Source organism: Urocitellus parryii, chromosome 3, assembly GCF_045843805.1.
Source record: "Urocitellus parryii isolate mUroPar1 chromosome 3, mUroPar1.hap1, whole genome shotgun sequence".
Classification (NCBI taxonomy): domain Eukaryota; kingdom Metazoa; phylum Chordata; class Mammalia; order Rodentia; family Sciuridae; genus Urocitellus; species Urocitellus parryii.
In genome coordinates this window covers 24,617,404-24,641,949 of record NC_135533.1, presented here as the reverse complement: position 1 = coordinate 24,641,949, position 24,546 = coordinate 24,617,404, and the positions used below count along the sequence as shown (strand labels likewise).

The window sequence follows — 24,546 nt, the reverse complement described above, 5'->3', positions numbered from 1 at the left end:
TGGTCTTCCCTCAGACCACAGCCATGTCTCAGCCAATGAAATTGTGCTTTCATCTGTTTTACATTCTGGGCTTCTAAATATGTTTTCCTTAAAGGATTCTTCAGTTAACACAGATTTTATATAGTTTGCAATTCTAGGATTGTGCAGGGCCCTATAGATTATCATATTCAGTGTAATGAATTGCTTCATTAATACTGAGATTATTCAGACTTGCCTATGATTATATTAGATAGTATCTATTTTCCTCATGGGGGTAGAAGCCTGAAATATTTTTTTAAGGTCTTTCTTTCCTCAGATTTCCATTTCTGAAGTACAGTATTCCATCTAATAAGATTTTCTCTTTAACCACATCCTTGCATGGTTTTTTTATTGCCTTTCACCAGCCTCTATTTTTCCACCCTCACTTATTCGAACTGTAAGGAAGCCTGGAGCATAAATGCTCAGAATGATCTCCATGGCAACTGGGCTTGGTACTAAATAAGGTCATGGCTGTGTTTTCTGTCCCTGTACCTGCCAGCATTGTAGGCAGAAGCTGTGTTCCTACAGCAAGGATCTATCTACCTTACCTCTGACCAGCAATCTCCCAGAGGCCCCCAACCAGCCACACAGGACATTGAGTGTGTGGCTCAATAAATACTTATCACTGCATTGGCAAAGCTCAAAGCTGAGTCACTGCTCTCATCTTTAGAGGTCGTGAACAGCTCTCTCATTTGAATGCCAGGAGTTCTCTTGCAGAGCAGATCTATTCAATAGGCATATCTTGATCAGAGAGTAAGGCTTTTCATCAGCAAGGCTATAAAGGGTCCTTCCCAGTCTTCTGCAGGATAATCTAGGGAACTGGATCCTAGGGAAAGAGCAGCCTTTCCTTTCCTCCTCCTGGGGCTCAGTATTCATCCTCTATACTTCCAAGTGCATCACCTACACAGTTACAAACTGCTTTCAGCCCTTGAGCTCTTTAGCCTGTGTCTGGTGCTATGCCAAGCAGGGCCCAAAAGATCTTATTTAATCCTTGATTTTGTAAATCTGTGAATCATCATCATTCATGTTTTTCCCACAGGAAACTAAAAGAAATTAATTCTTTTCCCCAGTATCAACAACTATGGAGAGATACAGTAGCTACCTTGCCAAGCTTGGTTCTATTCCATTTAGCCATTTAAATCCAAGTCAGATCAGAAACCTTATATACAAAACTATTATGTGGTCATAATTGTTATTTATTTCTATTCTGATGCTGAACACATTTTTTGTGAAAAATTGAGATGTGAAAATAAAAGGATGCCAGGATACAACCCAGAAGTATCAGACATCGTCTTAGTTTCCCAGGTTGCCATAAATGATCGTCACAAATTTAGTGGCTTAACACAGATTTAATATCTTATAATTTTGGAAGTCAGAAGTCCAAAATAATTTCACCAAGCTAAAATCAGGATGTCAGCTGAACTGTGTTCCTTCTGGGAACTCCAAGGGAAAATCCATTTTCTTGCCTTCTCGACTTGTGGCCCCTTTCTCTGTCTTGAACGCCAGCGATGACTGACCAAGTCTCCTCATACTGCACTGCTCTGGTGCTCCCCTGCCTCCTTCTCCCATTGTTAAGAACCCTGCTGATTACATTGGGCTCACCAAGATAAGCCGGGATAATCGCCTTATTTTAAGGTTAGCCGATTAGCAGCCTTAATTCCATCTGCTACTCTAATGCCTCTGACATGTATAATGTAATATATTCACGGGTTTCTTGGGTTTAGGACATGAATATCTTAGAGAAGGGGGACATTATTCTATTAGTGCATATACCAGAAACCAAGGTAAAAAGATAACATTCTCTCAAAGTGTACAATGATGATCTTTTTGAATTAAGTTTTGCAATTCAAATTAAAACAAACAAAACCCTTTCCTTAATCTCACAGTAACTTTTTAGTTTTGCTGTATGAAATGATGATTTCTACTTTGCTGAATTCAAAAGTGCACTGATCTTAAAGTTGCCCTGTGAACTTTTGCTTTCAGCTACTGGACGGCAAAGATATAAAGCAACTGAATGTCCAGTGGCTTCGAGCACACCTGGGCATTGTGTCCCAGGAGCCCATCCTGTTTGACTGCAGTATTGGAGAGAACATCGCCTACGGGGACAACAGCCGGGTCGTGTCACAGGAAGAGATCGTGAGAGCAGCCAAGGAGGCCAACATACACAACTTCATTGAATCACTGCCTGATGTAAGTCTCTCTCCAAATTAAGATCCCAGGAGCATGTAGCAACCCCGGCCCATACCTCCCAACCCCTATCATTTGATTTCTAAAGAGCTGGTTTCCTAAAGATGAAGAGAAGAAATTAGCAACCAAAACACACCCCACACACACCTGTATATAAGTATGTAGCCATACTTCCTGTCCTGGTCAGATGTTATGTTTACTTCATCATCTGATTCTCCACATAAGGAAGAGGTGAAAGTGTTGTATGGATTTGGGTTTAGGAGAGAAGAATTTCCCAAGGGGAACAGATCTAAAGCAATTCTTCAGCTTCTAGGTCGGAAGTTCTACCCCCTTCTGTACAATACCTGGGAGGCCTTTCCCTCCAAATTCAAGTACAGGGCCTGTCTCCACCTGTGAATGTGCTGCTTCTTGTCTTGCCAAGGAAGTATCATGCCTCCCCACTTCTCTCCTCTATTTCTCTTACTTCTGCCTCTTGAGGCTATCCTCTAAGTTTCCAGCCTCACTCTCTGGAGTTAGGGCCAACAGAGAGCAGGACCCATGTGGGAAGATGACTGTCTCTAAGAGCCATCTGGTGTCATGTAGTCTTCAATCATTGTATATTCTGTGGACCCCAAGCTCCATTTATAGGGTTGATTGTTCAAAACTTCCCTGGGCCATTGTCCTATGTCCATCCTTTGAATCCCTGCAGGAAGTTAGATCACTAGATCTTTCACCATCTCTTAAGCCCTCTTAGGTCCTGTATTTTGAAATGCATCTCAACGTAACTAATCTACTCTTTCCCATTATCATTAGTTATGTTCTTTATTATGAGGAAGTACCCTCTAAAAAATAAAGTCCAATAGCCTCAAACTGATGAAGAAGACAGTCACCTAGGGGAAAGATGGTAGCACTGGGTAGCCCTAACTCCTCCTAAGATTTCTCTTTTCTTGAGCTCTTCTTCAGTTACTGTAACTCTCAACCACAGGCCCCCAAGAAGGAGGCACAGTTCCCTCTCCTCTTTTAATAGTCTAGTTGATTCTTCTTGAGGCTAGAACCCTTAAAATATAGAATTCCAAACCCTTTACTAATGAAAAGTCAGTGGTCCTCAATTTTTTTCTCCATTTTAAAAAATGTGTTTTACTTAGTTATACATGACAGCAGAATACATTTCAATTTATTGTACACAAATAGAGCAGAACATTTCAACTCTCTGGTTGTACACGATGTAGAGTCACACCATTCATATAATCATATATGTACCTAGGGTAATAATGTCTGTTTCATTCCACTGTGTCTGTCTCATTCCACTGTCTTTGCTGCCCAATGCCTCTTTTCCTCCTTACCCTCTCCTTTGCCCAATCCAAAGCTTCTCCATTCTTCCCATGCTCCTCTCCCCATTATGGATCAGCATCTACTAATCAGAAAAAACATTCGGCCTTTGGTTTTGGGGATTGGCTTACTTCACTTAGCATGATATCGTCCAGCTCCATTCATTTACCTGCAAATTTCATTTTATTCTCTTTTAATGCTGAGTAATGTTCCATTGTGTATATATACCACAGTTTCTTTATCCATTCAACTATTGATGGGCATCTAGGTTGTTTCCACAGTTTAGCTATTGTGAATTGAGCTGCTATATACTCATACATTGCTGGTGGCACTGCAAATTGGTGCAACCACATTGGAAAGCAATATAGAGATTCCTCAGAAAACTTGGAATGAAACCATCATTTGACCCAGTAATCCCGCTCCTTGGTCTATACCCAAAGGACTTAAAAATCAGCATACTACAGTGATTCTCAAATTTTGAACATGGATCAGCATTGCTTGGGAACTTGTTAGAAATGCACATTTCGAGGCCTCCCCTAGCTCTGCTGAATAAGACACATTGGAGGAAGAGTCTGCATTCTAACAGCCCAGCTGAGACTGATGCAGGCTACAAAACACAAATATGAAGAATAACAATTATCAGCTCTTTAAATATATCCTGTCCCTCTCATGTTTATCTACCTCAGGGATCTTCCTTTCTGGACTTGTGGTCTCTGGCACACAAAGCACACCTGTAGACATAATGACTGTCTTGGGCAGTGCCCAGACTAGCACATTTAAGTCGTATTATCTGTAAGGTCCCTCTTCTCCTAAGTGGCTAGTACTGGGGTTTACTTTACTCTGCAGGAGGCTGCTTATTGCCCTCCTTCCTGTAGAGTTACATCACTGCTCCACTCTGCCTCAACAGAATCAGTGCTCTACCCTGCACTCATACGAGACATGCTTCCATGCACCTGCTACCTGAGGAGCCACAACTCAGGGGTGGAGCCACCAGGAGCATCTGCCAAAACCTTGCCAGGAGTCTTCTCACTCCATTTAAGGGGAAGACCTTGTTCTGAACACCACAGAACTAGGTTTGCCAGATACAGCAAATAAAAACAGGCAACCCTAAATAGAAGGTGAATTTTACAGTCTCCAGGTGTAAGTTGGATATCAAAATGGGATTCCTTGATATCCAATAAATTATTTAGGTGTTGGGAATAGTTTCATAAAGACACCAAAAGACTAAAATCTCAGGAATTTTCCTTTCCTCACTTTAAAATCATGCAGAGGGCGTCACCTGCTGGTTATAAATAGGATGAGCTTCAATTATTATGTACCACTTGTTAACAAATCACATTTCCATTTTCCTACCCATCTTTGTCCCAAATATAATGAAACCAAAAGATGAAAGATAAGATGATGGCAACAATATTATTTTTTATAAAAATTCTGGCATATTTATACTAAATAGCATATTTATACTTATTTTAAGGCCCAAATGTCTTTTATCAGAATGATTAAACCTAGCATCTAGGACTTTTTATTGTTTAACACTCCATGAGCTCATTCTTAACTTCTGAACCTAAATTTTTCCAATTATCCCATCAGAAAATTTTCCTGTTTTCTGTGAGTAATTTGTGTGTTTGAACTTTAACATCAGTTCTGCTTTCATAATAACCAAACTCTGTTTACAGAAATACAACACCAGAGTCGGAGACAAAGGAACTCAGCTCTCTGGTGGGCAGAAGCAGCGCATTGCCATAGCTCGAGCCCTTGTGAGACAGCCACACATTTTGCTTTTGGATGAGGCCACATCAGCTCTGGACACAGAAAGTGAAAAGGTGAGAATTTACACTGGGTTCATCCACACACGAATCGATTGTCCTTGAAAGGTGTAAATTTACACGTTTCTCTGAACAAAATTTAGCCAGAAAGATTGTTGCTTATGTCAGTAGCATTTGAAGTCTTTTTGTAGCTGTTATTTAGGAGAGTTAAGAGGATACAAACAGATTAGTCTTAGAGCACTTAGGCTTCAAAATAGCAGCTCTGCCTCACTTTGTGTTCATCTAAGATGCTGCATTCAGGAGACTCATTCCCACCTCTGCTGGCAGCATCTCTTCGGCAACTGCATGAAGAGGGGTGAGGGTAGGGTAAAGTTCAAATCTGGCTGTACCTTAAGATAAATGTTGATGATCATTTTCAGTTTGAGAAAAGGTTAAAAATTCAGCTATCTGAACAAGAAGGATTATGTCTCCTGTCTTAAAAATTCTAAAATTCAAGGAGGCTGAGTTTGGCCCTTTTGCTGCAGTGCTGGATTGGAGAGATGCTTTTAGGAAAGTTGTATGGCGAGGCACATTTGGAAATATTTTTAAATGATTGGATGAATTCTGTTTACTGCTATACCTTTAAGAACAATAATCTAGTGTCTCAGAAGCAATCCAAACTGGGGGGTCAGTTATCTTCTGGTATGAGAGATCCCTCAGTTTCTAAAATCTGTTGTATTTCACTGGCACCAACCGTTTAAGAAGGACATATTGAAAAATTGTGGGGCTTGTTACAGAGAGGTTATTATCAGAATTAACTTGTGTAACTCTCATCAACAGGTTGTCCAGGAAGCCCTGGACAAAGCCAGAGAAGGCCGCACCTGCATTGTGATCGCTCACCGCCTGTCCACCATCCAGAATGCAGACATGATCGTGGTGTTTCAGAACGGCAAGGTCAAGGAGCATGGCACACATCAACAGCTGCTGGCACAGAAAGGCATTTATTTTTCAATGGTCAGTGTCCAGGCTGGAGCAAAGCGCTAGTGAACTGTGACCATATGAGATGTTAAATATTTTTTTAATATATATTTTTTAAATATGGCATTTAATCAAATTTACAAAGCAAGTGCTTATTGGAACATGTACTTATCTGTTTAACATTTTCTTCCACAATTGAACATTATTTCATCAAGTTCAGAATCTTCAGAGACATTATAATTACAGGAAGATAAATAGAAACAACATCATCAAATACGGGGTGGGGTGCAGATAATGGTTTTAATTGCATTCTAGAATTTATAAAAGGATTTCAGGCAGATTTGTTTTTGATGAAGTATATAATTTTGTTTATACTTTCTCATTTGAACTGTAACTGACTGCCTTGCTAATAGATTATATAAATAGCAAAAAACACTGAAACATTTGCATAAAGTGCCTATAATAAAACTAAACTTTCATATGATAAGTCTTTTATTCAAAATGTGTCTGTGTGTATACATACATATGTTTGTATATAATATATTTACACACATACATGCATACTTTCAGTTGAAATATTCTGGATAATTTTGGCTTTTAAAAGTAGATTCTTTAAAAACCCATTCATTTGGGGGAATTTTTTAACACTCTAATAAATTCTGTTCTGTACATCCTTTCACATTGGGTCTCATAGAACTGTCTGGCTTCCTTCCTCTTGGTCTTGATCCTGCTGATTCTTGCATTCCTATTCTGATACTCTCAAGCCTATCGCACAAATCAATACAAGATTTTGAGAGGTAGAGTAAGTTGCAATTATGAAGTGAATATTACACAGATGTAACATAAATCTTTTGCATTGCTCTTATAAAGGACTCTTCAAGGATTTTAACATTTTTGTGCTTTTAAAAATACAATTACTCTTTCTGTATATTGATAATAAATCACTATTCTCAGCAATTGGTCCCTTCCAAAGGTGAATCTCCTTATTTGCAGATATTTAAAATGTGCCATGAGTTTGAATACATCCTGATACAAATATAAAAAGAAGAAAATATTACAAGGATTGGTACTCTAACTACAAAAATTTTAAACTTAGCCCAGAAGCATATAAACAAGATTGAAAGTCACAAGTTGCAGGCCATATTTACCCTAAGCAATTGATATCTTTAAAGAACTTCTAAAAAGAAAAAAATACATTTTCTCCAAGAAAAAATTGACAAAGGATATGTTCAAATAATTCCCAAACATGGAAACATGAGAAAAAGCATACATTTTTTCAATAATAAAGAAAGGAAGATTAAAACAAAATATCTTTTTTTTTGCCTAGTAACCTGACAATAAATAAAAAAATTTCTACTATAACAAACCTTATTAGTTAGCTTGGTCACTGATATAAATTTCAATCATTACTTAACAATGTAAGAAAAGTTTTTAAAATGTGTATCTTTGAGATAGCAATTCCCATTGTAGGAATTTAGTTAGGAGATATATACAATGATGCTTATTGTAGCATTATTTGTAATATTGAAAACAAAAGATCTAAATGTTTAGCAATAAGAAATGCACAAAATTTTGGTGCATTTACAAAATCGAATACTATATAATTATTAAAAATTAAATTGGAGAGAAGGACAGATAGTCAAATAGAGGTACCCAACATTTGTCTCCTCTTCCACAAAAAAAACAAAAAACCAAACAAACAGAATAACAAGTAAAAAAAGCTGCATTTTGAGACAAGTAGCATTAGAATTAAGCAAGAGAGAAACAAGAACACCATTAGAGATTTGGGATAGTGGCACAGAGAGTGGATCAAAGTGTAGTGACATCTGTAATCCTGTTTTGCCAGCTGAGGAAAACCCCCCACAATAGGAGAAAGGGGGGTCAGGGGAGTTCCAGCAGAACACCTTGTTGGGATCATGGGCAACCTCTCCACAGATAACAGCAACAACACTTGTGACAGAATGGATAGGCTTGGAGCCCAGTTCAGTGTACTTCCTATAGTCTCCACTGCAGCTTTGCTTCACAGAAGGAATTTACATTGCCATCTCCTTTACCTCCAGATCTCAGACTACTGTAGTTTGAGCAAAATACTAGAAGCAGAACTACACTGCTTCCCTAGCCACTCTAATCAGCTTAGGCCACATAGTTAGCTTGGACTGATCTGCCATCCTAATTGGCCTGGACTGCCACTATAATCTGCATCAGCCATAGCTGAACTGCTGTCCCAAATGGCTTAGCCATGCAGTCAGTCCAAGCCACCTCCATGATTAGTCTGAGCAGCTGCCACCCTCTGCTGGGCCAGAATTTTCAGGCTTCATGTTCTGAACACCACAGATAGTCCCTAGTCACCATAACCACTTCTGGGCATGCTACCATGGCTGAGGAAATATCCACTGTGCTCCATTGTTTCTGAATCACCACGTTCATTGCTGGAATGGCTACATGATGGGCACCCGACTCCTATTGCTGTGTGTATCACATCTGTTGGGCCACCAGAGCACACCCCCCACACACAAGGATGGAAAAAGAAGGGCTGTCTGACTCAGCCACCACATACCCTGTGCCTAAAGCCGTTGATTGCAGCCGAAGAGGCTACAGGAAGACTATACTGTGGTGTCCAACTGAAACCAAAGCCAAAAGAGTTTACCAAATTGAAACCCTGAGACATGTATCATTAGGAAAAAGCCATTTACTACCAAAGCCAGCTTATAACAGTGGTAGAAACAACTGATCCAGTCGATGCACAAATTTCAACATAAGGTGGCTAGAAAAAATGAAAAAAACAAGGTATGATGAACACAAAAGAATAATTCTGTAGTAACAGACATCGATGAAAGAAGAACATTTATGAAATCCAAAAGAATGATTATAATAAAGCTGAGATTCAAAATAATGCAGACAATGCATTGAAGTTTGGAAAATAATTCGTGATATAAATGGAAAACTTAGAAAACAGATCTTTTAAAATAATCAAGCAAATCTTGGAAATGAAGAGTTTAATGAGTAAAAATATAGTTGAAAACATCAACAGACTAGATCAAGTAGAACAAAGAATATCTGAAAAAGTGAAGAAAAGTGGAAAGGCATTGAAATCCCGTTCAATCAATAATATCTTAAAACTTCTCAATCTTTTGAAATATATGGACATCCAGGTCTAGAAAGCAAATAAGACCCCAAACAAACATGACGAGAAAAGATCCACACCATCACATATTATGGTCAAACTGTCAAAAGTACATGACAAACACAATTCCAAAAACTGCAAGAGAAAACCACCACATTTAAGTTACCTCCATTAGACTAATGGCAGATTTCTCATTAGAAACCTCACAGGCCAGAGGTAATGGGATGATATATGACAAGTCCTGAAAGAAAACGAACTACCAACGTAGAATACTATACCCAGTAAAACAATCATTAATGAGGAAAAAAATCGAGATCTTTCAAGACAAGCCAAACTTGAGAGAATTCAGCCCCATTAGACAAGACTTACCAAACCTACTTAAAGAAATCCTATGCACAGAAGTAAAATAAAGATTACTACCACCATAAAAATACATGAAAGGATAAACCCATTAGAGGAGAAGATATACAAAATAAAAATATAAATAGTCAAACCTTATCAGTACATGATATGGTTTGGATGTGAGGGGTCCCCAAAAAGCTCATGTGTGACAAGGCAAGAAGGTTTGGAGGAAAGATGATTGGGTAATGAGTGCCTTAACCCAATCCATGAATTAATTACCTGAAGGCAGGTGAGGTGTGGCTGGAGGAGGTGAGTCATGGGTGGCATGCCTTTGGAGTATATATTTGTATCTGGCAAGTGGAGATCTCTCTCTCTCTCTCTCTTTCTCTCTCTCTCCTGCCTAATCCTCATGTGAGCTGCTCACTACCACCACACTCTTCCTCCATGATGTTAGGCCTCACTTCAAGCCCTGAGGAGTGGAGCCAGCTCTCTATGAACTGAGTCTTCAAAACTGTGAGCCCCCAATAAACTTTTACTCCTCTACAATTGTTATTGTTGGGTCTCTTAGTCACAGCAGCAAAAATACTGACTAAAGCAGAAATTGGTACTGGGAAGTGGGTTTGTTGCTGTGACTAACCTGACCATGTGGTTCATAAGTTTTTGGAGCATTTTGGAACCAGTTGGAGGAATTTTGAGTACAAGCTGGACATGCTTTAAGATTGTTATAAGCAGAGTTTAATGGCCAATTCTGGTTGGAGCTCAGAAGACCAGAATGCCAATAGGATGGTGGACAGTGAAGACAGGGGTCAAGAGGATTTAGAAGAAAAGGAGGACAGTACTGGTAATTGGACTAGAGGCCATTCATGTTATTTTTGTCTGGGAAGTTGTCTGCATCTTCCCCATGTCCTGAGACTTTCTGTAAGGCTGATTTTAAAAGCAATGAACTTCTTAATCTGGTGGAAGAAATTTCTATGCAGCATAACACTCAGGAAGTGGTATGGATATCAACAGTGGCTTTTGGCCAAGTTTATTGTGCTATTCAGGAGCAGAAAGCAGAGCAGAAAGATTCGAAAAACTTGGACTTGAAAAGTGGGCGTAAAACTGGGGCCAAGAAAGTTGCAGTTGTTAAAGACATTACTGCCACTAAAGAAATGTGAAAGACTTTGTCCAGAGACAATAAGAAAGATGGCTTTTGGGCATCTCAGGAATTGGCAAGATCATATCCATCTCAGACTCAAGGAAGTAAAAGTAAAAATTATCTTGAGAAGAGACCAGTGGGGAGCTCTTCTTGCACAAGGAGGCTAAGGAAGTTTTTTCGACATACTCAGCTACCCAAGCACTCAGAGGCTTCTGCACCCAGGATCCCTGGAGCTTGACTACTGCTTGAGATGGAGCAGAACTTGGCATCAACGATGTGGTGCTGGTTCAGCAGGAATGCAGAAAGCTGGAGGTAGGGGGTCATGGAGGCTTCCACCAAGATTTCAAAGGAAGGTCTGGAAGGCTAGTGCAGCAGGGTCGGAGTCCCTGTGGGCAACCCCCGACAGGACAATGCATGGAGATGTGAGGAAGAAGCCAAAGCTGCAGCAGAGACCTCCAAGATTAAGAAATTGCCAGTGCTGTGGAATGTCCACTGAGGAAAGCTGCAGGGATTGAGCTGAGCTGAGCCAACAGAAAGGCCACTTGGGCTGCAACCAACAAGGCCACAGGGGTGGAGCTACAGAAAGCCCTTTGGACAGAACGTCACATGCCATGTGTCCCAGATGCTGAATGTGAAGCTACAGGATTTGTTTGCCCAGCTGGATTTCAGTCTTACTTTAGTCCTATCCCTTATTTTTATGTCCCTATTTTTCTGAATGAAAATGTTCACTCTATACTTTATACACTAGATACTTATAAGTTGCTATTGATTTTTATAGGCACAATGAGAGCTTGCCCTGAGTCTCAGAGGAGACTTTGAGCTCCTTTGGACAATCGTGAACTGTTGAGACCATGGGGACTCTTGGAAATGGACAAAATGTATTTGCATTGTGAGATGAGTGTTGTGGGGGCAGTTTGGATGTGAGGTGTTCCCCCAAAGCTCATGTGTGAAGTGCCAGGCACAGTGGTGACCCCTGTAATCCCGGCAGTGTGGGAGGCTGAGACAGGAGGATTTTGAGTTCAAAGTCAGCCTCAGCAACTGTGGGCTGGGGATGAGGTTCAGTGGTTGAGTGCCCCTGATTTCAATTTCTGGTACAAAAAAAAAAAAAAAGGTCATGTGTGAGACAATGTGAGAGGGTACATAGGGGGAAATGATTGGGTTGTGATAGTCTTAATCTAATCAGTGAATTAATCCCTGATGGGATTAACTGAGTGGTGCCTGGAGGCAGGTGGGATGTGGCTGGAGAAGGTGGGTCACTGAGGGTGTGGCTTTGGGGTACATATTTGTATTTGGAGAGTACAGACTTTCTTTCTGCTTCCTGATCATCATGTGAGCTGCTTCCTCTCACCATACTTTTCCACCATGATGTCCTGTGTCACCCCAAACCCCAAGGAATGGAGCCTGCTGCTTATGGACTGAGACCTCCAAAACTGTGAGTCCCCAATTATCCTTTCCTCTCTATTATTGTGCTGATTGGGTCTTTTAGTCACAACAGCAAAAAAAAAAAAAAAAAAAAAGTGACTAAAACAGTAAGGTAAGACATCAAACCACAAAGAAGAACAATAATAGTGGAAGAAAAGATAAAAGAATCTTAAAAACAGAAGAAAAACAATGATATAAGTTAAGTCTTTAGCTATCAGTAATAAATTTTAATGTAAATGAAGTAAGTTCTCCAACTCAGACAGACAGGATGGTGGCAGGAAATAAACAATTATACACTGCTTACAATAACCTCACTTCATCCATGAGGACAATGTGTCAATCATCTTTATATCACTGTGACCAAAATACCAACAGGATCAAGTTATAGGAGGGCTCCAAGTTTTATAGCTTTAGTCCATGATCACCTGACTCCATTGTAGCAGCAAAAGAAAGATGGTCAACTCATGGTGGCCAAAAAGCAGGGAGAGAGAACAAGAAGGAGGAGGCTTAGCAAAGATGAACCTTTCCAGGGCATGCTCTCAAAACCTAACTCCTCCAGCTACTCCCCACCTGTCTACAGTTACCACCCAATGACTTCATTCAAACTCAGATGGACTGATCAGGTTGTAGCTCTCATAATTTTATCTCTGAATATTCCTGCATTAACATAGGAGCTTTTGGGGAATACCCCATAACCAAGCCATAACATTTTGCCCTTGGCCCCCAAGAGCTTATGGTCACAATGCAAAATACATTTAGTCCCTCTCTAGGCCTCCCTATTAAGGTCCTTGCTTAGCATCTGGATGGCCATCTTAAGTGACAGCTGCCATTTTAAGGAAAAAGTTTCATTTTCCTGTCCAAGGGTGTATCTGAGAAAGGCTCACCAACCCAATCCCTAACCACTGGCATTAGGACCTGCCCAGCTCTGATTCCTGAGTCTGCCCCATAAAAGTCCTGGAACCCAAGCCTGTTTTGCCACTCTCCATTACAGAGAGATGGCTTTTTATTTGTCAGCTCTGACAGATAAACTCTCGTGTGTATCTCTGCCTGGTCTCTGCCTTTCATTTCTTGCTTACCCATCTCTCTTTTCTCACTTTCCCTTCATTTTGGTGCTGAAACCGGGATCGGGTTCCCTGGTATGCCCACTCCCCTCTTTGGGGGTCACTGAGCTTCCCTGGACCCCTATCCAAATACCAGGATAGGACCAGGACCTCCATTTTGCCAGATGCCCTCTCTGCACCCACCACCAGACATTCCAGGTAAGACCAATCCCTGCCTCTGGATGACCTAAAGGACCTACGGGAAATGACTATTAAGCCTCCAGCACTCCCAGGGTTACTATGTGGTCAGGGTCATCCCCAGCCACAGCTTTCACAGATACGCTGATCCCTAATGTCCGATAGGTGGTCTTTTATTTGGGTCCTAGGTTTTGAGAAAAGCCACCGAGGGTGATTGGGAGTTGTTCCTGGTGAGACCTCTCGGCCTTGGGTTAATCTCTGAGGGCTTCTGCCCCTTCTATGGGCTTCTGCCCCTACTATGCAATCCTGGCCAGGCACCCAAGTGCCTCTATGGGCTCCTGCCCTGACGCTTACCCAGCAGTGGTGACGACCCCCTGAGCGTAACTGTCCTCTTGATTAGATGATATTAGAGACTGGGGTACGCCCTACCTCTAAACTCACCTCCTACCTCCCACCAAGGGCAGCTCCTCATCTATTTCCTCCATAGTCCCCCAGGCTGCCACCTGGCTAACCTAAGGTCTCTCTCTCTCTCTCACCCTGGATCTAACCCCCTCAAAACTTATCAGCTTGTGTGATCTGATCTGGCCTCAATATCCTTTGGATAAAGATCTAAATGCTGCTTAACGGCACTCTAGATCCCAGTATTATCAGGGATCTTTTTTTAAAAAAAAATATTTATTTATTTTTAGGCAGACACAACATCTTTGTTTGTATGTGGTGTTGAGGATCGAACCCGGGCCGCACGCATGCCAGGCTGGAGCTACCGCTTGAGCCACATCCCCAGCCCCTATCAGGGATCTTTTAACTATTGTGAGCATTTGGGAAAATGGAAAGAGATATCATAAGTTCAGCCTTTCTCTATGTTCTAAGCCTTCTCTCTGCAACTCTTGCTCTTCCGCAGAAGCTCTCTCGCACAAGCTCTCCCTCTTAGCTCTCACCTCCCCCAAGCCTGCTTCGGAAAGGACAGAAGATCCTACCCAGGACTCCTCCTTCTTCGACTCAGTGGATGAGCCCCCAGCATACCATAATTCTCTTTCTGATGAAGCCGTCACAGCAACTATTCCCTTGGCCCCTCTACCCTTCTCTCCTCCGGCCACATGCTGCCCAACCCACATCTCTATGTTCTCTACATGAGATGTCTGGGGTAGATGGTGTAATCCAGGTTAATGTGCTTTTCTCTCCATCAGATCTTTCACAGATAGAAAATCCACTCGGGTCCTATACTTCAAGTCTCACTACATATATCAAAGAGTTTCAGTATCTGACTCAATAATATGTTTTGACCTTCCACAATGTCAATATGATCTTGTCTAATACCCTCTTGCCCAAGGAATGCAGGTGAGTTTGGGAGCAAGTAGAAAATATGCTGATGAGGCACATCAGATCTCCCCTGCCCATCTGATTGACACTGAAGGAATCCCTGCTCAGGACCACAATTGGGATTATAATTCACCTGGAGGAGTAACTAGTAGAAACCAATTCATTACTTGCCTCATGGAAGGATTTAAAAAGGCAGCCCATAAGGCTATCAGTTATGAAAACCTCCAGGAAATCATCCAAGATAAGAATGAAAACCCTTCAGCACTTCTAGACCACGTGACCAAGGCTTTACAATATACTAATCTTGACCCTGAGATTACAGATGGGAGACAACTACTAATGACCTACTTTTTCTCCCAGAGATATCCCGATATTAAAGCCAAACTAAGGAGCCTTGAGAGAGGGACTCTAACTCCCCAAGCTGATATTCTGGGAGTGGCCTTTAAGGTGTATAACAGGAGAGAGAAGAATGCCCAGAAGCAGAAATATCAGATGCTCTATCAGGCCATCCTTCTGGCCTCAGTATCTGTCCCTGGTTCCACTAGCCCACAGAAAAGTCCCTCAGGACTGCCTGGACCCATTTTAAATGTGTTCAGATGGGTCACTGGACTTGTATGTGACCCAAGCCTAGCAAGCCTCTGGGCCCTTGTCCTAAATGCCATCAGGAGGGACACTGGGCTGTTGACTGTCCCAGAGCCCATAGAGGCCCCCAGCCATTTGACCCATCTGGTTCCCTTTCCAACTCTTAGGACTGGCTGCAGAGGACTGATGAGGCCCAAGTCCCCACCACCCGATCACTACCATCACTCCACAGGTATCCAGAGTAACCCCATGTATTTCACATAGGCCTGTCTCCTTCCTCCTAGACACTAGGGCTGCATATTCAGTCCTCAAGAAGTTCTGGGAGCCTACTACTCATTTTATGACCTCTGTTGTTGGGGTAGAGGGACAACCTTACCAACCCTTACAGACACCTAGCCTTGTTTGTGCTTTTGGCTCTCTAATTTTTACCCACTCCTTTTTGGTTATTCCACAGTGTCCTGTTTCCCTTATGGGAAGGGACAGCCTTACAAAGTTGGGGGCTATTCTTTCCTTCTCCCCTCATATATGCTTCCATCCAGACTCTCCTGCCACTCCCCTGATCCTTACCCCTACCTTAGGACCATCTCCTATTCTGTCCACCAGTGCCTTCCCATTACCCACTTCCAAGGTGAACCCTACTATCTGGGATGTATCGAGTCCTTCTATAGCCTCACACAACAAGCTCATTCACATCTGTCTCAAAAACCCCCTCCATTTTCTGGCTCAATCACAACACCCGCTCTCCTGACAAAAACTCCTAGGCTTACAGACTATCATTCAAGACCTCTTGCGAAAGGGATTCCTTAGACCTACTCATTCCCTTTATAACACCCCCATTTTTGCAGAAAAAGCCCAATGGTTCCTATCGCTTGGTCCAAAACCTCTGTTCCATCAGCTCTGTGGTCGTCCCAATTCATCCATGGTAACAAGTCCTTATACCCTTCTCTCTACCATTCCTTCCGGAACCTCTTACTTCTCAGTACCAGACCTTAAAGATGCCTTCTTCTCTATTCCCCTGCATTCTGACTCTCAAGACATTTTCATCTTTACATGGACAGACCCTGAGTCTTACAACTCCACTCAGCTGACATGGACAGTTCTCCTCCAAGAGTTCTGAGACAGCCCTCATATCCTTGGACAGGCCTTGGCTAAGAACTTAGCATCTATATATCTCACTCAGTCTATGGTGCTACAGTATGTTGATGACCTCCTTCTTTGCAGTCCCTCCTTTGAGGTCAGTCATCAGGACAATAGTAAACTTCTTAACTTCCTGTCTGGCTATAGGGTTTCCCCATCCAAGGTACAGATTTCCTTGGTAATAGTAACATACCTAGGCCTCCTCCTGACCCCTACACACAAAGCCATTACAGCTGATAGAAAGGGCCTTATGGCTAATATACCAACACCATCTACTAAGGAAGAAATTCTTTCCTTTCTAGGTGTGGCAGGATTCCTCAGAACTTGGATTCCTAACTACTCTATATTGGCTAAGCATCTATATGGTACTGCCCACTCTCTGAACCCCTATTGCACTCTGTTACAAAGCCTTCACCAGGCTCCAGCGGGCCTTCCTCCAGGCCCCTGATCTCCATCTCCCTGATCTCACATGCCCATTTCACCTTTACATGGTTGAAAAGCAGGGATTTGCTCTAGGGGTCCTCGGACACATGCTGGGGCCAACCTTTACCCCTGTGGTTTATCTATCAAAGGTCTTGACCCTACTGTTCGTGGATAGGCTTCTTGCCTATGAACGTTGGCCACAGTCTCTCTACTCATTAAGAAGTCAAAGAAACTCACCTTTGGGGCCCCTCTCACCATCCTGGCTCCCCATCATCTAAAGGAACTTCTCACCTACAAGAGCTTACATTTCTTACCCTGCTGTCGCCTTTTATCTCTACAGGTTTCTCTGGTGGAAGATCTCAGCCTTACTTTCCACTCTCCTCTCTGTTCCTCAGGACTCTTCCACCTCTTCTCCTCTTACCCATTCATGCACTGAAACTTTGGAGGAGCTTCTTCCACACCCCTCCCACATACAGGAAGGTCCCTTGCTCCAGGCAACATACACGTGGTTCACAGATGGCTCCTTCCTTCAGGAGTTCCTCAGGCAGGGTATGCTATAGTCTCTCTAACCTCAGCTGTGGAAGTGGCTCCCCTTCCCAATAAGACATCCAATCAGCAGGCTGAACTTGTTACCCTCATCAGAGCCTTCACTTTGGCAAAGGGAGCCTCCCTCAATGTCCACACTCACTCTAAATACGCTTTCCACATACTTCTCTCCCACTCTGCTATTTGGAAGGAGTGCAGATTCCTTACCACCAAGGGAACTTTAATTACTAATGCCCCCTTTATCACTGATCTCCTTCAGGCCTCCAAGCTTCCCACTGCCATCTGAATCTCACACTGTAAATCCCATCAGACAGACACCTCCTTTGTGACACTCAGCAACAACAAGGCAGACTCTGAGACAAGGGCCATCACCCTCCAAAAGCCTACTCCACCTGAGGTTCTCTGCCTTCCTAGTCCCTGACTGACTCTTCCCCACCTGACACTCAACAGATGCTTACCTTCTTTCACAATCTCTTTCACCCTAACACTACATCTTTAAAATAGTTTCTCACTTCCCACCTTAAACTCTCTCCAGAGGACCTACAATTTCTCTCTACTCTCTCTGCCTCCAGTGAAAAACCAATCCTACCTCCATTCTCTGCCCACCTGCCTTTCCTTTACACCAGGCAAGAGGATATCTCCCTTGCTCTGATTGGCAGCTGAATTTCACCCACATGCCCCCAGTAAAGTGGTACAAATTTCTGTTGGTACTTGTTGACACCTTCTGGAGATGGGTTGAGGCTTTTCCTACCACTAACAAATGGGCCCCCGCTGTGGCCAACATCCTCGTTGAACACATTCTTCCCTGATTCAGGCTCCCCTAGTCACTCCAGTCTGATAATGGTCCTGAATTTACTTCCCATGCTTCATGGTCCATAGCTAAGGCACTCAACATCTCCTGGAATTTTCATATCCCTTACCATCCCCAGTCCTCTGGAAAGGTGGAATATACCAACCAGACCTTGAAGAACATTCTCACTAAACTATCTCTTGAACTACTTTTAGATTGGACTAAACTCCTTCCTTTGGCTCTTCTTAGGTTATAAGCCCTCCCAAAGAAGCCAGTCAACATCTCCCTTTTGAGTTTCTATATGGACAGCCTTTCTCCCTGCTCAGCTCACCACCCTCTGATTCTCCTCTACCCCTTGCTCCTCATCTTTTCTGGCCCCTTCTTGTATATATTAGGAAACATCTTTGGCAATACAGTTATGCTGTTCTGGCAAAGCCTAATTCTGTCTCTTTTCCTTCTCCCACTCCGTCTCCTAGTGACCTGGTACTTTTTAAACACCCCCTCCCCAACAGCACCCTCTCCTCCTCTCAACTCTCATTAAGTCATGGTGGCTAGGAAGCAGGGAGGGAGAGGCTACAGGAAAGGTGAACCCTTTCAGGGCAAGTCCCCAGTGACTTAACTCCTCTAGCTATGACCCTCCTGCTTAGTTACAGTCCAGTTAGTTCATTCAAACTAGCATGGACTGATTAGGTGATAGTTTGCATAATCTAATGATTTTTTTTTATCTCTGAATATTCCTGCATTTGCACAGGACCTTTGAGAGAGACTTCATATATAAACCATGACAGACACTGAAAGTGAAAGGATGGAAAAAGATATCCATGCAAAAGGACACCAAAAGTAAGCAGGAGAACCTATACTTTTATCAGACAAAGAAGACTTAAAAACTGTTAGAGACAAAGAAGGTCACTGTATAATTACCAAGGGATTAAACAAGAAAATATACAGATCGTGAATGTTTATGGACCTAATGTTGAGCACCTGATTTTATAAAAACAAACAAAATAAACAAACAATAAACCATTATTAGATCTATACAGAGAAAGAAGCTCCAGTACAATATCAGTAAAAGACTTCAACACTCCACTTTCATCAATGGACAGCTTATCCAGACAAAAAAAAAACTCAATGAAGAACATCAGAGTTAAACTATATACTACAGAGCAAATGGATCTAGAAGACATTTACAGGACATTTCATTCAATGGGGCAGAATATACATTCTTTTCATCAACTATGGAATATTTTCTAGAATAAGCCATCTATTAGGCCACAAAACAAATTCTAATAAATTTTAAAAAGTGAAATCATAATAGATAACATTGTATATTATTGTATATTATTTGATCATAATGGCATAAAACTAGCAATTAATAACAAAATAAATTTTAAACAAATATACAGGGACTGAACAACATATTTTTAAACAAACAATGTGATATTAAAGAAACCAAAAGAGATCTTTAAAAATTTCTCAAAATAAATGAAAATGGAAGTAGAGCATACAAAAAAAAAGCACCAAAAGGGAAATTTAGAAATCTTGCCTAGCATGGTGAAGCCCTCGGTTCATCCCCAGCACTGACAAAACAAACAGATAGGAAAGTTTATAGCAATAATTGCCTACGCCAACAAAATAGAGTTCAAATAAATGACCTAATAATGCATATTCAGAACTCAGAAAAGCTAGAATTAGTATAAGTAAATAAAAATCAGAGCAAAAATAACCAAAAAGAAGATCTTTTAAAAACTGATGAAACAAAATTTTGAAAATATAAACAACTAACAAATCTTATCTACATAATTAAAGGAAAAAGAGAAGACCCAAATTAGTGAAATCAGAGATGAAAAAGGAGATATGACAACTAATATGACAGAAATTTAAAAAGATCATTAGGAACTACTATGAACAACTATATGCTAACAAACTGGAAAACCTGGAAGAAATAGATAAATTTCTGAACACATATAGTCTACCAAATTTGAACCATGTGGACAATAAAAACCTGAATAGACCAATAATGTGTAAATATTCTCCCAACAAAGAAAAAACTAGGACTGGAAGGCCTCCCTGGTGAACTTTACGAAACATTAAATAAAAACTAATTTCAATTTTTATTAACCTATTCCAAAGAATTAAAAAAGAGGGTGCTTTCAAGGCCAGCATTACCAGCAAAAACATACAAGGACAAAACAAAACAAAAAACTATAATCAATATTCCTGATTAATACAGATTTTAAATTCTCAACAAAATACTAGCAAATAAAATCTTACAGTGCATGATCATTCACCATGGTCAAGTTGGAAATATCCCAGGAATGCAAAGGTATTTCAACACTCACAAATCAACTAAAAAAAGGTTAAACATCACATCATCAACTCAATAGATGTAGAAAAAATACTTGATAAAAGTCAACATCCATTTATAATAAAAACCCTGAACAAGTTAGGCATAATTTGATAGATATGATGAACTCGCAGACAATACCACCAGTAATGGGAAAAAGCTGAAAGCGTTTCCTCTAAGATCTGGAATAAAACAAAGTTGTCCACTCTCATCACTCTTATTCAATAGAGTACTGGCAGTTTTAGCCACAATAATTAGACAAGAAAAAGAAATATAAGGCATCTGAATAGGCAACAGAGCAGAGATTCCAGAAATAAAACAATACAACTACATACAGCCCAATGATTCTTGACAAAGATGTCATAAACATGCACTGGAGAAAGGACAACCTCTTCGAAAACTGGTGCTGGGAACGTGGGGATGGAGATGAGGAACTCTGTTAGCAGGAAGAGGGCTTATTCATGTGGCTCACAGGTGACATCAGTGCAGAAGATGTGGCACTCAGAATACAGACTAAACACAGAAGCCTGTGCCATTTGTTGAGCTCAATACTTTCCTAGCCCAACTTCTTTATTTTTCTCATTCTACCATGAAATTTATCCAGTAATAGCCAACTCTGAGCATTAATGGCCCTTCTGCTTGGTGCACCAGAATCGACCTCTGAAGTTAAGCCAATATGTGCTTCAATCTGTTTCCTGCCACACAGTGCAGACATTTTTCTTCAGGTCTCAATTAGAAGTCTTTTTTTTAAATCCATTTTCCCCCCTTACCTTTTAGTTTCAGAACACTCCTGCTTCCAGTTTGTGAACCTTCTGAGGGGAAGACTGTGTCTTTGCCTCACTATGTTCCATTTGGCAAAGTCCTTGACATATAGTAGAGCTCAATAAGTGTCTGTTCTTTTGTGGCTGGAACATACTGACAAGGCAGAGAATGACACTTTCAGCTTTTTTATGTTCCCTGTGTCTGTGAGTTCATCATATCTAGTCTTAGTTATGTCTAACTCGTTCAGGTTTTTTATTATAAATGGATGTTCACTTTTATCAAGTGATTTTTCTGCATCTTTTCAGTTGATGATGTGATGTTTATGATGTAGTGTATACCTTCCTGTGTCCATTTGGTTTCACCGCAAATTAACATCTATAGTCCTTTGTTAATATAACATATAAGAGGATGCTTATTTTACTAAATTCATATAATTTTACACAAAAAATAGGGAGATGAATATATCATTGCCATAGGCCTGTGATTCTGCCTTATCCATTATGCTGAATAAAAGGGAAAAGCCTTAAGTGAATTGTATCTATGATTTTCAAAAGAAAAGAAAATTTTTGTTTGTGTGTGTGTGTATGTGTACACACACATATATATGTAGTTGTATATATTTATTTATTTATTAAAGAAATTGGAGTAGTGTAGTAACAATATGGTATCAACATCAATGTCCTGGGTTTTGAACTACAGTTACAACATGTCATCCTTGGTATAGGTGGGATGACAGGTACACAGAACCCTATATAAGAATTTTGCAACTTCCTATGAGTCTATAATTATTTTCAAAGTTTGAAAGTTAAGAAAAAGAAATAAAAAATTTGCTGTGTTTGAAGTGATAAGAATTAGAAAGGAACTCTGAAGTATGAGCAGAAGCTAGGCTGGGAGAGGTGAGAGAGTGTTCCAGTTAGAGGAAAGAGCTTATGTGAAGGAGCATTTGAAGTGCAGAAAGAAGGACATGTGGCTGGGACATACTGAGTAATGCAGAGAATGGCATGAGACATACTTATGGTCTGGGTATGAGGAATCCCCCAAAGCACCTGTGTTAATACAGCAATATTCACAGGTGAAATGATTAGATCATGAGGGCTATAACCTAATTAGTGGATTAATCCATTCAATGGATTAATAATTTGGGTGGACTATCTGAGCAGTCACTGTTGGCAGGGGAGGCGTGGCTAGAGAAAGTAGGTCACTGGAGGATGTACCTTTGGAGGTTATATTTTACCCATGGCAAGCCCCATCCCCCCGTTTTCTGACTTCCATTAAGTGAGCAGATTCCCTCTGCCAGGCTCTTCTACCATGATGCTTCACCTTACCTCAAGCCAGAATGATGGAGTCAGCAGACCATGAACAGAACCTCTAAAATTGTGAGCTTGAAATTAAGTTTTCCTTGTCTAAGTTGTTCTAGTCAGATATTCTGGTCACAGCAATGAAAAGCTGGCTAATGTATACCCTGGTAAGCAGGAATGCCTGCTCCCCTATGTCCTATCTAACAAAATTTTAAGCTGAGGACGAGATCCTGAACTGTGATGATCACTCTCTCTTGGAATCCAGCCACCTGACTCTAAAAAGAAGTCCAAGTTACATGGTGGCTATATGACAGTCCCACTGAGCTCTTCACCCACTGCCAGCATCAAAGTGCCAGTCATATTGTGGGCCAGTGAGGCCTTCTGGTGACTACAACCCCAGTTAACATCTGACCACAGTTGCCCTTGGGAGACAAGAACACTTGAGTTCAGTCAAGCCATAGAACTATAAGAGATCATAAAAGCCATGCATTTTAAGTCAATTGATAACCAGAATGAGTAATAAAACTTCTAGTTCTGTATCCTAAAAGACATTCATAGACCTTAACTCCTTTGATCTTTAAAGAATCCCTCTAGACTGCAATATCTTGATGGGACAGCTGGTGCACCATTGTACACCACACCTAACACATTGAAGTCCTCAATAAAAATATTTGTTGAAAGGGGGGTATATTTTCTGCTCTTTGGGGGAAAAAAAGATTTTAAAAAATTTTCTTGGAGCACTTTCTGTAAATGAAGTCCTTTGTTCCACTTGGAACTTCTAACACTAAGGTCAAAGACCTCTCTGTCCTTGGTCTGGAGAAATTGGAACAGCAAAGAGAAAAAGTAGGCATGCTTACAGATAAGTGCACGAGGCAAAGATAAATGATGAAATGTTTTCACTTGGACTCTTTCAAAAGAGTCAGTTTGGATCATAAAAAAAGTGACCTTTGAGTTGAAAACAGAGCGTTTTCGTTTTCTCCACAGGCAGCTAAATTTAAATGTTTTCCCTCTCACTGATTGTTGCTTGGTATACAGAGAAACACCTAGGCTCTGAAGTCAGGAAAATCTGGGTTTCTGTTTGGACTGCCAACATGTTCACAAATATGATTCTTCACGAAAGTTACTTATTTTCTCAAAACCTCTGTTTCCCCACTGGAAAACAAGAGACTTCAATAGCTACTTCATTGATGTATTTAGGACCATGCTCAATATGTACAACATAAGCAAAAAAATAATGTTAATTGCCTTCATTTTATATTTTTCTTGATCTTCAAAGCTGTTGGTTTTCTTGTATGAAAATGAAGTTTTGTGTTTATTCATTTATCGATTATTTTAAGTGTCTGTGGAATAGATATTGGGAGCTCAATGATAAAACAAAGAATTCACATTTTAGTAAGCAGGAAATAAATTTAGTAACATGTATTGGTGCAAGACTGTATGAGTAGAAGGTGACAAAGAAGAGAGAGAGCATGTTTCCTGGGAGTGCTTTGAGTGTTAAAAAAAAAAAAAAAAAGTTTTCTGAGCAACCAAGATTTTCTCCAGGAAGTGAGTGGATAAATAAACCATGGTACATCCAGACAATGGAATATTATTCAGTATTAAAAATAAATGAGCCTTGAAATGACAAGAAAGAAATGTAAATGCATGCTACTAAGAAAGAAGCCAACCGGAAATGACAACATAATGTCGAATTCCAACTTATGCCATTCTGGAAAAGGTAAAACTACAGAGACAGTAAAAAGATCAGCAACTGTGAAGGGTTAGTGGAGAAGGAGGGAAGAATAATAAGCAGAGCACAGAGGATTTTTAGGACAGTGAAACTATTCTGTAATGGTAGCTATAGG

General features: G+C 40.8%; 1 protein-coding gene across 1 annotated transcript in view; it reads left to right on the top strand.

The window, feature by feature from the left end:
• Positions 1-6,565, top strand: part of Abcb1 (ATP binding cassette subfamily B member 1) — an 82,758-nt gene extending 76,193 nt beyond the window's left edge. Inside the window, exons 24-26 of the mRNA XM_077796691.1 lie at positions 1,983-2,208; positions 5,190-5,336; positions 6,099-6,565. Of these exons, the coding sequence (XP_077652817.1) occupies positions 1,983-2,208; positions 5,190-5,336; positions 6,099-6,302 (577 nt within the window). The 3' untranslated portion in view covers positions 6,303-6,565. The remainder of the gene's footprint in view (positions 1-1,982; positions 2,209-5,189; positions 5,337-6,098) is intronic.
• Positions 6,566-24,546: the final 17,981 nt, after the last annotated feature.